We start from the raw sequence: 18113 nt of genomic DNA, 5'->3' as shown, positions 1-18113 counted from the left end.
AGTTATCTCACCAAAGCGACATCTCGGGGCCATGTACTTCAAATCACAAATGAAACGTTCCACAGGTTCGTCAGGATGCTGTTGGCGTGCAAAGAACTTTGCTCTCTCCAGAATGCGGTTCGATGGCAGGTCACATAGCTCACGGAATTTACGTAGCAGCACTTTAGGGTTGCGCATCGTCTCAGCTGGGACCACCACCTGGCCGTTCCCATCGAGCACCGCTTGCACAAAGTCGAAGGTTTGCGCACGAATCATAGCCTCGGGTCCAGCTAGGTTGAGCAGGAGCGATGCCTTGACTTCATCTGGATCATTGCGATGGACGATATTGATGTAGTGATCATAGTCAATTTGAAAGAGCCTCCATCGCTCGCCTATGTCTGCATCAAAGATGAGCTGTGTTGGTTTGCGGCAGGAGTGAGCCATCGGAGTAAAAGATCAAGACTAATAAAATGCAAATAAAACCGATCGACAGATGCAATGGGTAACTTCCAGCTATTCTGACACCATGTAGACAACTGTACAGACACAGTCTGGTGTTCAAAGTCAGCTTTAATCATCGGTTATAATGATGCAGAACAATACGTTGTTAGTTCATCTCTACCACCGGTGTAACTACGTAATATGGGAAGTGAGTGTTAATATAAAGTGTACAGTAAGGTGGAGTTAGTGTCAGTACATTACTCCGATTGGTTCACATGCAATAACCAATCTACATATGTCATCTCACACACTAGGGGTAATTTACAGAGGGCCAATCAACCAACAAGCCTGGACGTCTTTGGGATGTGGGTGGAAACCAGAGCACCCGGAGGAAACCCACCCGGTCACAGGGTTAACGTGCAAACTCCACACAGATAGCTCCTGAGGTCAGGATTGAACGTGGGACTCCAGCGCAGTGACACGGCAGCTCTGCCAACTCCCTCTTGTAGTTATCCACTATCCACATGAAATGCTTGTGTTATACTGCTCAGTCCTTCCTTCACCCTGGTATCACTCACATTCTGAACACTCTCTGCATGAAGACATGCCTCCTCAATTATTTTATAGATTTATCACTGGTGACCCTTAAGCTCAGGCCCACTAAACTTTGAAATAAACAGTAAGTGAAAATTTAATCAAAGGTCACATCTGTGAATTTAATACCATCATCCCCTCCAAGCCTCAGGCAATTGAGGAAATTCAGAGTGTCTCCGAGGATCCTCCAGTGCTTCTACGCAGCGGCGGTGGGAAGCATCTTGTCCGGGAACATTACCATCTGGTTTGGGAATTGTTCTGCCAAGGACAAGAAGGCTCTGCAGAGTAGTGCGTTCGGCTTGCCCCCCTGCAGGAACTATACATCAGGAGGTGCAACTCCAGAGCCAACAATATCATGAGAGACCCCTTCCACCCCTGCAATGGACTGTTCCAGCTGCTACGGTCAGGCAAACGCCTCCGTTGCCATGCGGTGAGAACGGAGAGGTTGAGAAGGAGTTTCTTCCCAGAGGCCATTCGGACTGTAAATGCCTATCTCACCAGGGACTAACTCTACTGAACGTTTTTCCTTCCATTATTTATTATGTAAAGGTATATGTGTGTTATGATTGTGTTTATAGTTTGTTTGGTTGTTTGTCTTTTTGCACAAAAGTCCGCGAGCATTGCCACTTTCATTTCACTGCACATCTCGTATGTGTATGTGACAAATAAACTTGACTTGACTTGACTTGAAGCTGATTACCAAGCTCTCAGGTCTGGGTCTCTGCGCATCCCTCTGCAATTGGATCCTCAACTTCCTCATCCACAGACCACAGTCTGTCCGTATTGGTGCAAATTGGTGTCATCCTCGTTAACAATCAGAGTTTTAGGCCGAGGAAGAATTTTAATTTGGGGGTCATTTCATTAGATGAGAGTTTGGAGGACTGCAGTTGCTGGAATCTTAAGCAAATAATAAACTGTGCAAGGAACTCAATGGGTCAGGCAGCATCTGTACAGGCAAACAGATGGATAACATTTCTGGTTGGGACCCTTCGTCAGAATTAGAAGTTCTCCATTTTCCTCCACAGATGCTCAGTTCCTCCGGAAGTTTGATATTATTTTGCTCAGGATTCTAGCATCTGCAGTCTAATGGGTCTATAATCTTCCTATTCGACACAACCTTATAGTGACCTTACCTTCCATGGACGTTCCTACAAGCACTGTCACAACACTGTGGCTTTGCCATTTTTACAAGAATATTGCGATCAGTTGCTGTTCTCCCTAGCCTGTTCACTTAGTTACGGAGATCAGATCCAACTTGCTTAATGGGGCTGCGGAATTTGTTCTTTCACAACATATTTCACACAAATAGCAACATGCCAAATGTCATTAAAAAAATAGTTCTGTAAGAAGTAATGCTGGCTACAGGTCAGAGCAATGTACTGCAAGGTTTATGAAATGCTTCGGAAACAACAGCTAAGCCATTATTACCAGAACAAATCAACATCAAATCTAATGTTTATCCTGTTTCAATGCTTATGAAAGAAAACTAACACAATGAAAAGAAAGCACATTGTTAAATTGTTCTGGTAACCAGTACATAATGTCCAAATAGGAGAAGGTCAGAGCATATAAGAAGAATTATGTGGTAGGTGGAGGTAGAGCTGCCAAAAGTGGAATTATGTAAAATTATGTTCTGTTTAGAAAAGGAAGCATCAGTTGCAACCTGTGATGATCTCCACTTCACAACCTGTCGATGTTTGCAGGAGGTTCGTTTAGTTTAGTTTAGTTTATTGTCACGTGTACCGATGTACAGTGAAAAGCTTTTGTTGTGTGCTAACCAGTCAGCAGAAAGACAACTCATGATTTACATTCGAGCCATCCACAGTGTACAGATACATGACCAAGGGAATAACATTTAGTGCAAGATAAAGCCCAATTAAAGATTGTCTGAGGGTCTCCAATGAAATCCAATGGGATTGAAGTCACTAAAGCCATGTTCTGGATACTGTGGGCTGAAGGACCTATTCCTGTGCTGTGCTCTTCCATGTTCCAAAGAATGTTCTAAAGAACATTCACTAAAGCCGTGAATGGAATTGCAGAAATACAACTCATGTTTTCTTTATAACGACTCCTCAACGTCAAAGTGGCTGCAATAGCCTTGGAGAGACACAAAATGCTGGAGTAACTCATCAGGGTTGAGTCTTGACCTGCAACATCGCCTGCCCATGTTCTCCGGAGATGCTGTCTGGCCCGCTGAGTTACTCCTGCACCTTTTGTGTATTAACCAGCATCTACACGTGTACGATTGGATAATGGGGAATGCAATAATGAATTAAAAAAACTCGTACCCTTTGAAACATAGAAACATAGAAAATAGGTGCAGGAGTAGGTCATTCAGCCCTTCGAGCCTGCACCGCTGATCATCCAACTCAGTATCCTGTACCTGCCTCTCTCCATACCCCCTGATACCTTTAGCCACAAGGGCCACATCTAACTCCCTCTTAAATATATCAATAAGTATCAATGTATCAATAAGGACGCTAAAACGTGGCGACACTTGTACTGCTGAGGTGAGGCCTACTTAATGATTCTACCGGCTTGTATGCAAAATAAAGCATTTCACTGCACTTGGGTACATGTGACATGTGACAAGAACGCATCTTTGAATCATTGAAACATTGACCTGAGGGGATCAATAAAGTATTTATTATTATTATTATTATTATTATTATTATTATTATTATTATTATTATAATTATTATTATAATTATAATTATAATTATTATTATTATTATTATTATTATTATTATTATTATTATTATTATATAGCCATCTGAGAATAAAATGCAGATTGTTATCCGTGGTTATATTGGAATGCAAAATCTGGTGCAGTGCAAACGTAGCTGCCAACAATTCATCTGTCACCGCACAATTTAGTCCAATTTCCTCTTCCCACCTGAAGATATTTTGATAAGTAAAGCTTTAAGCAATTTACACGCCAGATAAAGGGCAAGCGTCGACACAGCAACGAGGATGGCGATGACATCCAGCAGGTAGTACTGATAGAAGGGCAGCTCATTGCCCGCGGCTCCCAAATGAGCGGCGCCTCGGTGCCTAATGGTGTATTCAATCCAGAAGACCGCCAGCGCTTTGGGTTCCAGAGGGACATCCCGGTGCAAGGCGGATATTCGCTTCATGTTCTCCCCGTAGGAAGGGGTCTCGATGACAGTCTTCACCGCCTGGAAGATCACATCGCTTGTTAAATGAGCCAAGTCCAACATGACCGCCGCCCCTCGCGTTTTGAGGCGCAGAAGGTTGTCGTACTGATCGCCGAAAACTGGGATGCCGACCAGAGGGACGCCGTGATACATGGCCTCATAGAGCCCGTTCTCCCCACCGTGGGTGATGAAGGCTCTGGTCTTCGGGTGACTCAGCAGATCGTTTTGAGGAAGCCAACTCATCACCTTGGTGTTATTCCCTAAGGTGGATGGCGCGTCTCCAACCAAGCGCCAGACCACTCTCTGGGGCAGGCGGGCCAGTCCCGCCGCCAATTCAGTCGCCAGTTCTGGTGGGTAGATGCTCACCACACTTCCCAATGAGAAGATCACGACCCCTTGGTCGCCAGAACCGTCCATGAACCGCTGCAGTTCAGCAGAGAGCGGGCGGCCCGCGCTACACTGAACACCCCCGATGTAAACCAGGTTTGGCATGGTGGGCCGGGGATAATCAAAGACAAAGTCAACCTTCATCAGGACCATGTCAGCCTTGGCATAAAGTTCTTCCACCGTGATGTCGCTGTCCAGGTAACGCCGACACAGCTCGTTATAGGCGGGGTAAATGTAGAAGTAACTTATGAATCTGGACATCCCATAAATTAACACGTTCTTCATCCTCTCCCACACCGACATCCTGTCCGACAAGCGGGAATTTACCACGGGCACGAAGGAAAGTGGCGACGGAGCCAAGTTAAAGTGGAGATCCCCGGCAATCATCCACCTGCCATAGAACACCAGCGGCGTGCCCAGTACCTGTGCCAACATGGCCCCGGCCGCATGGTAAGGGTCGGCTAAAGTCAGGTCAAACCCTGCTCCCTTCAGTCGCTGCAACAGTGCGCGGTCGTCAAACAACGCGCGGATGGCCGGGATGGTCACCTCTTTGTTGATTAGGAATAAGCTCAACATGCTGCGGGCGGCGGCGAAGCTGGAGAGGAAGCCATCTTCCACGTAGAGCGAGTTGAAGACAATGTCACGGATTTCGCTCGCGTTACGCGCTTTGTGCGACTCAGCTGCCGGCACCAGGATAGTTTCCAGCGTGAAATCCTCGGATGTTGTTTCCAACCCCCGCGAGTCGTTGCTCCTCAGCACCGTCACCTGGTGCCCGCTCGCCACCAGTTCCAGGAGCAGGGTCTTCATGATGATCCAGTGGCTCCAGTCGGCGGGCACGGCCAGGATCTTGGCCGCTTCTGAGCCGCGATTCCCCGCAGAGGAGAAGAGCGCGGCGCCCAGCAGGAGCGCCAGCGACGCCGCCCTGTATCTCACTGACATTCTTCCACCAAGTTTGTATCCCAACCAGGAAACAAATTTTTGTATCAGGACCAGGAAGTGTAATTCGATCCCAAAGGTAGGAATAGGGTGATTTCACGAAAGGTCACTGGAGCGTAGCTCCGCACCCACGTGACCGCAAAATTTAACTGGGGGACAAGCGTCACTTCCTTTTCATCTAACAAATGAATAAAGATAACAAAGCCAATAATGCCTCACTTTTGATGAAATGCAGCGAGCAAACGCGATAATTCCCGATATTTTGGATCTTTAAATCTCCACAAATGTCCGCTAACAACTTCCGCTGTTTTTGCACCTTCAGCTCCCTCTTGAATTTATCTTTTTTTTTAACTGTAAATTTAGGTAGCTGTGCCTCACGGTCACCCCGACTGGTACAGTAAATTACAGCTCAAAAACTGGCCGTTTTCGATGTTTTTAACGGGTGTGAAAGTGCGTGTTTTCCCATTCACTAACATGTGCCGGAAGTGACGCTTGTCCCCCAGTTAAATTTTGCGGTCACGTGGGTGCGGATCTACGCTCCAGTGACCTTTCGTGAAATCACCCTATTCCTACCTTTGGGATCGAATTACACTTCCTGGTTAGTTATCAACTGGCCACCACTGAACATCTCCCGCTGAACCGCCGATTAAATCATTTGTCGTTTCTACATAAGCAAAATAAGTGAAATTCACGCGAATTGAATTGTTTTACAAATTCTTTCCCCACACTGCATGGTTCATTCTTTTCTCAGAACCCCGGTGAGTGCTTTTTGCTCCTTCACTGAAAATTTTCCATTAAGATCTGACTAATCTTCAACATTTCACCTCTGGCACTCGGGCCAAACCCACGAGTTACTCACGAGTCACTACGGTAAACTCGCGGGCCACTACGTTCTTACAACGAGTTTAAATGTTTCAATTTTTTTAACTTCAGGAGTAAATTTGAGTCGCGGAAAACTTTAAACATGTTTGAAATTTTTCAAGAGTTAACAAGTTTCACGGGTACCTGCCGTTGGCGCCACGAGTCTCTAAGTTGCGTCCAAGAGTTCCGACGTTCCCGCTACGTTCATTGTACGTGATTACGAGTTTAATTTGTTTTAAACTCGGGGTCACTCGTGGGTCGACTCCCACCGTGAGACAGGGTTTTTTTTTTAAGGTGGTTTCAAACGGGGAGGTGCAGGAATATTCTATGGCGCTATAAATTCTTGTCCCTTTCTTGCAAGGAAATGCAGATGCTGGTTTATACCAAAGATGTACACAGACGGCTGCAGTAACTCAGTGGGTCAGACGGCATATCTGGAGAACATGGATAAGAGATAAATGGATTTCTGGTGCGATCCTACTTCAGATTTCTAGTGCGATCCTACTTCAGATTTCTAGTTTACACTTGCTCCGAGTTGTGTAATATTAAAACATTTGCCAAGAACAGGCAACTTGTGATCACATCAAAGTGCAGCTTAAACAGAATACATTTGTAGTTTAACGTTTGACTTCAGTTAAAACCAATCACGGATGAATTCTACAGAGTAGAAACAAGGAACTACAGGTGCAAAATAAAAAAATACAAAGTGCTGGAGTAACTTAACGGGTCAGGCAGTATATCTGGAGAACATGGATAGGTGACTTTGAACTTCGAACTTCTGCAGACGACCCGTCTAATGGCCCCGACCCGAAACGTCACCCATCCATGTTCTCCAGAGATACTGCCTGATCCGCTGAGTTACTCCAGCGCTTTGTGTCTATCTTCGGGAATGCATCTTGCGCTGACCAGCTGGCTGGAGTCTGTACGAGGATTTTCAACCAGTCTCTGGCCCAGTCCACTGTTCCACCCTGTCTGAAGTCCGCAACCATAGTCCCCTTGCCCAAAAAACCCCACATTTCCAGCCTCAACGACTACCGGCCAGTCGCACTCACACCAGTGGTGATGAAGTGTTTTGAAAAACTGGTCCGGGGTCACATCACATCACTCCTGCCCCGAAGCTTTGACCCCCACCAGTTTGCGTACAGAGCGAATAGATCTACAGAGGACGCTGTAGCCACAGCTCTCCATGCTGCACTGTCCCACCTGGAGCAGCGGGGGAGCTACGTGCGGATGCTCTTTGTGGACTACAGCTCTGCCTTTAATACCATCCTTCCCCACAAACTGGTGGACAAACTGGGGGACTTGGGACTTCCACACTCCACCTGCATGTGGATAAATAGCTTCCTGTCGGGTCGCAGCCAGAGAGTCAGAGTGGGCCATCACACATCCACGGCCCTCAGCCTCAGTACCGGCTCTCCACAGGGCTGCGTGCTGAGCCCCCTGCTCTACACCATCTACACACATGACTGCATCCCCGCCCACCACAGCAACACCATTGTCAAATTTGCGGATGACACTACGGTGGTGGGACTCATCTCCGGGGGGGACGAGTACGCCTACCGGGATGAGGTGGAGCAGCTGACAGTGTGGTGTGGAGAAAATAACCTGCTCCTTAACACCTTAAAGACCAAGGAGATAATAATAGACTTCTGGAAGAATAAAACGGACATGGTACCATTAATTATCAGAGGGGACTGTGTGGAGAGGGTGGCGGATTTCCGCTTCCTGGGAATCCATATTGAGGAGGACCTGACGTGGAGCGTGAACACCTCTGCGCTGCTGAAAAAGGTCCAGCAGAGACTGCACTTCCTGAGGGTGCTCAGGAAGAATAACATCACTCAGAGACTGCTGCTGTCCTTTTATCAGTGCTCCATTGAGAGCCTCCTAACATACTGTGTATGCGTATGGTACACCAGCTGCACCGCGGCTCAGAGGAAAGCGCTCCAGAGGGCCATTGACAACGCCCAGAGGATTGTCGGATGCCCTCTCCTTACCTTGGAGGACTTACACAGTTCCCGCTGCATCAAAAAATCCCAGAGTATTATAAAGGACATTTCCCACCCCGGACACTCCCTGTTTGAACTGTTACCGTCAGGCAGACGGTACAGATCTACAAGGACAAGGACAAACAGACTTAAAAACAGTTTTTACCCCACTGCTATAAAGGCACTAAATGTAGCCGCCAAGGAACGCAGGGACGATACATACATACATGAAATCGACAGAAGGATGTAGGGCTGGGTGTTTATGCGTGCTATTTTTATGATATTTATTTTAGTTGTTTATCTTTTTAAATATTTTACTTTGTATGTATCGTTAGCTTTTAGAAATGTTTGAATGGTGCACTGACTGGCTGACATTTTACAATTTCGTTGTACATGGTTCATGTTACAATGACAATAAAGAAACTATTCTATTCTTGTGTGTCGGCTGGGAATGTGCTTTCTTTTAATATGCCATGAAATATCCTTGAACAATCTTAGCAACAATATGGGCAAGAAGGAACTGCAGATGCTGGTATAAACCGAAGGTAGACACAGAAAGCTGGAGCAACTCAGCGGGACAGGCAGCATCTCTGGAGAAAAGGAACGGGTGACGTTTCGGGCTGAGAAGTCTGAAGAAGGGTCTTGACCCGAAACGTCACATATTCCTTCTTTCCAGAGATACTGCCTGGTCCGCTGAGTTACTCCAGCTTTTTTTGTGTCAGTCTTTAGCAACATTATGCTTTGGTTTTGCACGGGTCACTTTACAATTGATCTCACAATGTCTTGTCACATGTCAAGAGAATCAAGACAATAGGTGCAGGAGTAGGCCATTCTGCCCTTCGAGCCAGCACCGCCATTCAATGTGATCATGGCTGATCATCCCCAATCAGTACCCCGTTCCTGCCTTCTCCCCATATCCCCTGACTCCGCTATCTTTAAGAGCACTATCTATATCTCTCTTGAAAGCATCCAGAGAACCTGCCTCCACCGTCCTCTGAGGCAGAGAATTCCACAGACATGTCAAGAGAGTTTTATTGTCATACTAGACCAAGTGCAGACCCGTTGGGTCTGTTTCCCCAACGGCGTTTGCGGGGAGGGGGGGGTGGGGGGGTGAGAGCAGGGTAGGGGGTGAGAGATGGGGAGAGAGATGGGGGAGGGGGGATGGGGAAGATGGGGAGGAGGGAGGGAGGGGGAGAGGGGTGGGGGAGAGAGGGGAAAGAGTGGGGAGGGAGAGTGGAGGGGAAGGGGGAGAGAAGTGGAAGAGTGGGGAGGGAGGAGGAGAGGGGTAGGGGAGTGATGGAAGAGGGATAGGGGGTGGGGGGGGGAGAGGGAAGGGGGTGGGGGAGAGAGGGATGGGAGAGGGAGAGGGGTGAGGAGAGGGAGAGAAGTGGAAGAGAGGGGAGGGAGGGAGGGGTAGAGGGGTAGCGGGTGGAAGAGAGACGGGGGAGTGGTGGAAGAGGGACAGAGGGGTAGGGGAAGGGGTGGGGAGAGAGGGGAAGGGAGAGGGAGACAGGGGTGGAGGAGGGAGAGGGGTGGGGTAAGGGGAGAGAAGTGGGAGAGGGAGGGGTAGGGGGAGTGGTGGAAGAGGGACAGAGGGGAAGGGGGCGGGGAGAGAGGGAAGGGGGTGGGGTAGAGAGGGAAGGGGTGGGGGAGAGAGGGAAGGGGTGGGGGAGAGAGGGGTGAGGAGAGGGAGAGGGGGAGGAGAGAAGAGGGACAGAAGTGGAAGGGTGGGGAGGGAGGGAGGGGTAGCGGGAGTGGTGGAAGAGGGACGGGGGAGTGGTGTAAGAGGGACAGAGGGGTAGGGGATGGGACAGGGAGGGGAAGAGAGAGGGGTGAGGGAGGGAGAGGGGTGGGGTAAGGGGAGGGAAGTGGAAGAGTGGGGAGGGAGGGGTAGAGGGACTGGTGGAAGAGGGACAGAGGGGAAGGGGGCGGGGGAGAGAGGGAAGGGGGTGGGGTAGAGCGGGAAGGGGGGGGGGGGAGAGAGTGATGGGTGGGAGAGGGAGAGGGGTGAGGAGAGGGAAACATAGAAACATAGAAATTAAGTGCAGGAGTAGGCTATTTGTCTCTTCGAGCCTGCACCACCATTCAATATGATCATGGCTGATCATCCAACTCAGTATCATGTACCTGCCTTCTCTCCATACCCCCTGATCCCTTTAGCCACAGGGGCCACATCTAACTCCCTCTTAAATACAGCCAATGAACAGGCCTCAACTACCTTCTGTGCCAGTGAATTCCAGAGATTCACCACTCTCTGTGTGAAAAATGTTTTTCTCATCTCGGTCGTAAAAGATTTACCCCTTATCCTTAAACTGTGACCCCTTCTTCTGGACTTCCCCAACATCTGGAACAATCTTCCTGCATCTAGCCTGTCCAACCCCTTAAGAATTTTGTATGTTTCTATAAGATACCCCCTCAATCTTCTAAAATCTTGCGAGTACAAACCGAGTCTGGGGCTGATTCTAGGGGTGAGATGCCAGTTTGTTTGGTGGGGGGGGGGGAGGGGGGATTTGATCAAAAATGTGTACATAAACACGACGAAATGTAATCAGGAGTTTCTAGAAGATTCCCCCCCAATCTTCTAAAATCTAGCGAGTACAAGCCGAGTCTATCCAGTCTTCATTCATATGAAAGTCCTGACATCCCAGGAATCAGTCTGGTGAACCTTCTCTGTACTCCCTCTATGGCAACAATGTATTTGAGCATCGGGCATTGTGACATCACACGATGGAACGTTCACCAGGGGCTGGGGCTGGTGCTGCTTCTATGGGTGAGAAGCCAGTTTATTTTTGAAATATTGGGGATGGGGAGAAGGATTTGATTAAAAACGTGTACTTAAAGACGACGAAATGTAATGAGCGGATACTTAGAAAGAAAAGTGAAATCTCTACCGAAATGGAAAAGATGTCGGCGATTCTGCGTCTGGTTTCGGAGTTGCAGGGAATCAAAGGAAGAAATGCAGCGGAAGCCGTACATGTAAATGGCTCCATTCCGATTGGACATCTGCGAGCATCGGGCATTGCGATTGGACATCTGCGAGCATTGGGCATTGTGACATCACACGATGGGAACGAATCGAAAGGGAGCGGGGGGAGAGAGGGAAGGGGGTGGGGTATAGAGGGAAGGGGGTGGGGTAGAGAGGGATGGGTGGGAGAGGGAGAGGGGTGAAGAGAGGGAAACATAGAAATTAAGTGCAGGAGTAGGCCATTCGGCCCTACGAGCCTGCACCACCATTCAATATGATCATGGCTGATCATCCAACTCAGTATCCTGTACCTGCCTTCTCTCCATACCCCCTGATCCCTTTAGCCACAAGGGCCAGATCTAACTCCCTCTTAAATATAGCCAATGAACTGGCCTCAACTACCTTCTGTGCCAGTGAATTCCTGAGATTCACCACTCTCTGTGTGAAAAATGTTTTTCTCATCTCGGTCCTAAAAGATTTACCCCTTATCCTTAAACTGTGACCCCTTGTTCTGGACTTCCCCAACATCTGGAACAATCTTCCTGCATCTAGCCTGTCCAACCCCTTAAGAATTTTGTACGTTTCTATAAGATCCGCCCTCAACCTTCTAAATTCTAGCGAGTACAAGCTGAGTCTATCCAGTCTTTCTTCATATGAAAGTCCTGACATCCCAGGAATCAGTCTGGTGAACCTTCTCTGTACTCCCTCTATGGCAACAATGTCTTTGAGCATTGGGCATTGTGACATCACACAATGGATCGTTCACCAGGGGCTGGGGCTGGGGCTGATTCTATGGGTGAGAAGCCAGTATTTTTTGAAATATTGGTGGGGGGGGGGGGGGGGGGGGGGGGGCGGCGGCATCACACTCACATTAACCACCCCCCAAACACACAGGTGGGGGGAGGGGGGGATGAGAAGAGGGGAGGGAGGGGAGAGGAGGAGGAAACGGGACAGATTTGGGAGAGAAAAGAGAGCGGGGTAGGGGTGAGAGAGGGGATAGGGAGAGAGATGTGGGGGAGGGGGGGATGGGGAGGGAGGGGAAGAGGGAGGGAGGGGGAGAGGGGTGGGGGGGAGAGAGGGGAAGATTGGGGAGGGAGAGTGGAAGGGGTGGGGGAGAGAAGTGGGAGAGGGGAGGGGGGAGGAGAGGGGTAGGGGGAGTGATGGAAGACGGACAGAGGGATAGGGGGAAGGGGGGGGGGGAGAGAGGGAAGGGGGTGGGGGAGAGAGGGATGGGAGAGGGGTGAGGAGAGGGAGGGGGGAGGAGAGAAGGGGGAGAGAAGTGGAAGAGTGGGGAGGGGTGGAGGGGTAGCGGGAGTGGTGCAAGAGGGACGGGGGAGGGGTGGAAGAGGAACAGAGGGGTAGGAGGAAGTGGTGGGGGAGAGAGCGAAAGGGAGGGGAAGAGAGAGGGGTGGGGGAGGGAGAGGGGTGACATAAGGGGAGAGACGTGGGGAGGGAGGGGTAGGGTGGGTGGTGGAAGAGGGACAGAGGGGCAGGGCGAAGGGGGCGGGGGGAGAGAGGGAAGGGGGTGGGGAAGAGAGGGAAGGGGGATGGGGGAGAGAGGGATGGGTGGGAGAGGGAGAGGGGTGTGGAGAGGGAAACATAGAAACATAGAAATTAAGTGCAGGAGTAGGCCATTCGGCCCTTTGAGCCTGCACCACCATTCAATATGATCATGGCTGATCATCCAACTCAGTATCCTGTACCTGCCTTCTCTCCATATCCCCTGATCCCTTTAGCCACAAGGGCCACATCTAACTCCCTCTTAAGTTCCGATTGGACATATGTGAACATTGGGCATTGTGCCATCACACAATGGAACGTTCACCATGGGCTGGGGCTCCTGCAAAGGCATATGTAAATGAATCCATTCCGATTGGACATCTGTGAGCATCGGGCATTGTGACTTCACACGATGGAACGTTCAGCAGGGGCTGGGGCTGGTGCTGCTTCTATTGTTGAGAAGCCAGTTTATTTTTGAAATATTGGGGGGGGGGGGGGGAAGGATTTGATTAAAAACGTGTACTTAAACACGACAAAATGTAATGAGGAGCGGATACTTAGAAAGAAAGTGAAATCTCTACCGAAATGGAAAAGATGTCGGCGATTCTGCGTCTGGTTTCGGAGTTGCAGTGAATCAAAGGAAGAAATGCAGCCGGCAGCCGTCCATGTAAATGGATCCATTCCGATTGGACATCTGCGAGCATCGGGCATTGCGATTGGACATCTGCGAGCATTGGGCATTGTGACATCACACGACGGGAACGAATCAAAAGGCAGAAAGGCAGCGGACGGCAGCCGGACAGATGGGACGAGAGTTTTATATATTAACTAGACCAAGTGCAGACTCGTTGGGTCTGTTTCCCTAACGGCGTTTGCGGGGGGGGGGGGGGCTGCGGCATCACAGTCACATTAACCACCCCCCAAACACACAGGTGGGGGGAGGGGAGGTGAGAAGACGGGAGGGAGGGGAGAGGAGGAGGAGGAAACGGGACAGATTTGGGAGGGAAAGGAGAGCAGGGGTAGGAGGTGAGAGAGGGGGATGGGGAGAGAGACGTTGGGGAAGGGGGGATGGGGAGGGAGGGGAGGAGGGAGAGGGGTGGGGGGAGAGGGGAAGGAGTGGGGAGAGAGGAGGGGGAAGGGGGGAGAGAAGAGCAAGAGTGGGGAGGGAGGAGGAGGGCGGTAGGGGGATGGAAGAGGGACAGAGGGGAAGGGGGCGGGGGGAGAGAGGGAAGGGGGTGGGGTAGAGAGGGAAGGGGGGTGGGGGAGAGTGGGACGGGGGTAGGGGAGGGATGAGGAGAGGGAGAGGGGGAGAGGAGTGGGGAGGGAGGGGTAGAGGGGTAGCGGGGGTGGTGGAAGAGGGACGGGGGAGTGGTGGAAGAGGAACAGAGGGGTAGGGGAAGGGATGGGGAGAGAGGGGAAGGGAAGGGAAGAGGGGTGGGGGAGGAAGAGGGGTGGGGTAAGGGGAGAGAAGTGGAAGAGTGGAGAGTGAGGGGTAAGGGGAGTGGTGGAAGAGGGACAGAGCGGTATGGGGGAAGGGGGCGGGGGGAGAGAGGGAAGGGGGTGGGGTAGAGAGGGAAGGGGGGTGGGGGAGAGAGGGATGGGTGGGAGAGGGAGAGGGGTGAAGAGAGGGAAACATAGAAATTAAGTGCAGGAGTAGGCCATTCGGCCCTACGAGCCTGCACCACCATTCAATATGATCATGGCTGATCATCCAACTCAGTATCCTGTACCTGCCTTCTCTCCATACCCCCTGATCCCTTTAGCCACAAGGGCCAGATCTAACTCCCTCTTAAATATAGCCAATGAACTGGCCTCAACTACCTTCTGTGCCAGTGAATTCCAGAGATTCACCACTCTCTGTGTGAAAAATGTTTTTCTCATCTCGGTCCTAAAAGATTTACCCCTTATCCTTAAACTGTGACCCCTTGTTCTGGACTTCCCCAACATCTGGAACAATCTTCCTGCATCTAGCCTGTCCAACCCCTTAAGAATTTTGTAAGTCTATAAGATACCCCCTCAATCTTCTAAAATCTAGCGAGTACAAGCTGAGTCTATCCAGTCTTTATTCATATGAAAGTGCTGACATCCCAGGAATCAGTCTGGTGAGCCTTCTCTGTACTGACACTATGGCAAGAATGTCTTTGAGCATTGGGCATTGTGACATCACATGATGGAACGTTCACCAGGGGCTGGGGCTGCTTCCATGGGTGAGAAGCCAGTATTTTTTGAAATATTGGGGGGAGGGGGTGGGCTGCGGCATCACACTCACATTAACCACCCCCCAAACACACAGGTGGGGGGAGGGGGTGTGAGAAGAGGGGAGGGAGGGGAGAGGAGGAGGAGGAAACGCGACAGAGTTGGGAGAGAAAGGAGAGCGGGGTAGGGAGTGAGAGAGGGGGATGGGGAGAGAGATGTGGGGGAGGGGGGGATGGGGAGGGAGGGGGGGGAGAGGGGTGGGGGGAGAGTGGGGAAAGAGTGGGGAAGGGGGGAGAGAAGTGGAAGAGTGGGGAGGGAGGAGGAGGAGAGGGGTAGGGTCTGTGTGAAAAATGTTTTTCTCATCTCGGTCCTAAAAGATTTACCCCTTATCCTTAAACTGTGACCCCTTGTTCTGGACTTCCCCAACATCTGGAACAATCTTCCTGCATCTAGCCTGTCCAACCCCTTAAGAATTTTGTAAGTTTTTATAAGATACCCCGTCAATCTTCTAAAATCTTGCGAGTACAAACTGAGTCTGGGGCTGATTCTATGGGTGAGATGCCAGTTTTAAAAAAATATTTGGTGGGGGGGGGGGGGGGGGGGAGGATTTGATTAAAAATGTGTACATAAACACGACGAAATGTAATCAGGAGTTTCTATAAGATCCCCCCCCAATCTTCTGAAATCTAGCGAGTACAAGCCGAGTCTATCCAGTCTTTATTCATATGAAAGTCCCGACATCCCAGTAATCAGTCTGGTGAACCTTCTCTGTACTCCCTCTATGTCAACAATGTATTTGAGCATTGGGCATTGTGACATCACACGATGGAACGTTCACCGTTGGCTGGGGCTCCTGCAAAGGCATATGTAAATGGCTCCATTCCGATTGGACATATGTGAGCATTGGGCATTGTGACATCACACAATGGAACGTTCACCAGGGGCTGGGGCTGGTGCTGCTTCTATGGGTGAGAAGCCAGTTTATTTTTGAAATATTGGGGGGGGGGGGGGAAGGATTTGATTAAAAACGTGTACTTAAACACGACGAAATGTAATGAGGAGCGGATACTTAGAAAGAAATGTGAAATCTCTACCGAAATGGAAAAGATGTCGGCGATTCTGCGTCTGGTTTCAGAGTTGCAGTGAATCAAAGGAAGAAATGCAGCCGTCCATGTAAATGGATCCATTCCGATTGGACATCTGCGAGCATTGGGCATTGTGATTGGACATCTGCGAGCATTGGACATTGTGACATCACACGATGGGAACGAATCAAAAGGCAGAAAGGCAGAAAGGCAGCCCGGCGGCAGCCGGACGGATGGGACGAGAGTTTTATATATTAACTAGACCAAGTGCAGACCCGTTGGGTCTGTTTCCCCAACGGCGTTTGCGGGGGAGGGGGGGGGTGAGAAGAGGGGAGGGAGGGGAGAGAGGAGGAGGAGGAAACGGGATAGATTTGGGAGGGAAAGGAGAGCGGGGTAGGGGGTGAGAGATGGGGAGAGAGATGTGGGGGATGGGGAAGATGGGGAGGAGGGAGGGAGGGGGAGAGGGGTGGGGGAGAGAGGGGAAAGAGTGGGGGGGGGAGAGTGGAGGGGAAGGGGGAGAGAAGTGGAAGAGTGGGGAGGGAGGAGGAGAGGGGTAGGGGGAGTGATGGAAGAGGGATAGGGGGAAGGGGATGGGGGAGAGGGAAGGGGGTGGGGTAGAGAGGGAAGGGGGGTGGGGAGAGAGGGATGGGAGAGGGAGAGGGGTGAGGAGAGGGAGCGGGGGAGGAGAGAACGGGGAGAGAAGTGGAAGAGTGGGGAGGGAGGGAGGGGTAGAGGGGTAGCGGGAGTGGTGGAAGAGAGATGGGGGAGTGGTGGAAGAGGGACAGAGGGGTAGGGGAAGGGGTGGGGGAGAGAGGGGAAGGGAGGGGGAGAGAGAGGGGTGGGGGTGGGAGAAGGCGTGGGGTAAGTGGATAGAAGTGGATGAGTGGGGAGGGAGGGATAGGGGGAGTGGTGAAAGAGGGACAGAGGGGTAGGGGGAAGGGGTGGTGGTAGAGAGGGAAGGGGAGTGGGGGAGAGAGGGATGGGTGGGAGAGGGAGAGGGGTGACGAGAGGGAAACATAGAAGCATAGAAATTAAGTGCAGGAGTAGGCCATTCGGCCCTTGGAGCCTGCACCACCATTCAATATGATCATGGCTGATCATCCAACTCAGTATCCTATACCTGCCTTCTCTCCATACCCCCTGATCCCTTTAGTCTCAAGGGCCACATCTAACTCCCTCTTAAATATAAACAATGAACTGGCCTCAACTACCTTCAGCGGCAGAGAGTTCCAGAGACTCACCACTATCTGTGTGAAAAATGTTTTCCTCATCTCAGTACTAAAGGATTTCCCCTTTATCCTTAAACTGTGACCCGCTTGTCCTGGACTTCCCCAACATCAGCAACAATCTTCCTGCATCAGACAAATGCAATTCAGGACTTTTCTCTTCACAAGCAAAGTCAGAATGACGGTTAGTGAAGAATTCGAATAATCGCTGAGCGTTCAGATGCTGCGCGCGCCTCCTGCACCAAAGAGGGGGGGGGGGGGGGGAGCATGTGTCGTCACACACAAAGATCTTGTAGCGGAGAGCTCCGCTATAAGATCTTTGGTCACATACTAAGCACATGCCAAATAGGAGAAGGTCAGAGCATATAAGAAGAATTATGTGGTAGGTGGAGGTAGAGCTGCCAAAAGTGGAATTATGTAAAATTATGTTCTGTTTAGAAAAGGAAGCATCAGTTGCAACCTGTGATGATCTCCACTTCACAACCTGTCGATGTTTGCAGGAGGTTCGTTTAGTTTCGTTTAGTTTATTGTCATGTGTACCGATGTACAGTGAAAAGCTTTTGTTGTGTGCTAACCAGTCAGCAGAAAGACAACTCATGATTTACATTCGAGCCATCCACAGTGTACAGATACATGACCAAGGGAATAACATTTAGTGCAAGATAAAGCCCAATTAAAGATTGTCTGAGGGTCTCCAATGAAATCCAATGGGATTGAAGTCACTAAAGCCATGTTCTGGATACTGTGGGCTGAAGGACCTATTCCTGTGCTGTGTTCAAAAGGGAACTGCATTGACGACT

General features: G+C 50.2%; 1 protein-coding gene across 1 annotated transcript; it reads right to left on the bottom strand.

Moving 5' to 3' along the window:
- Positions 1 to 3887: 3887 nt before the first annotated feature.
- LOC116985453 (UDP-glucuronosyltransferase 2C1-like) lies at positions 3888 to 5504 on the bottom strand. Its single transcript, XM_033040242.1, has one exon. It carries the CDS (start codon positions 5496 to 5498, stop codon positions 3888 to 3890), a length of 1611 nt encoding a protein of 536 aa, XP_032896133.1. The 5' UTR covers positions 5499 to 5504.
- Positions 5505 to 18113: the final 12609 nt, after the last annotated feature.

This window comes from Amblyraja radiata, chromosome 22 (assembly GCF_010909765.2).
Source record: "Amblyraja radiata isolate CabotCenter1 chromosome 22, sAmbRad1.1.pri, whole genome shotgun sequence".
Lineage (NCBI taxonomy): Eukaryota > Metazoa > Chordata > Chondrichthyes > Rajiformes > Rajidae > Amblyraja > Amblyraja radiata.
Note: the sequence above shows the minus strand (reverse complement) of the source record. Positions and strands in the feature narration are given on the sequence as shown.

Excerpts from the sequence above, each read along its gene's own strand:
- LOC116985453 (XM_033040242.1), bottom strand. The coding sequence starts at position 5,498 with ATGTCAGTGAGATACAGGGCGGCGTCGCTGGCGCTCCTGCTGGGCGCC.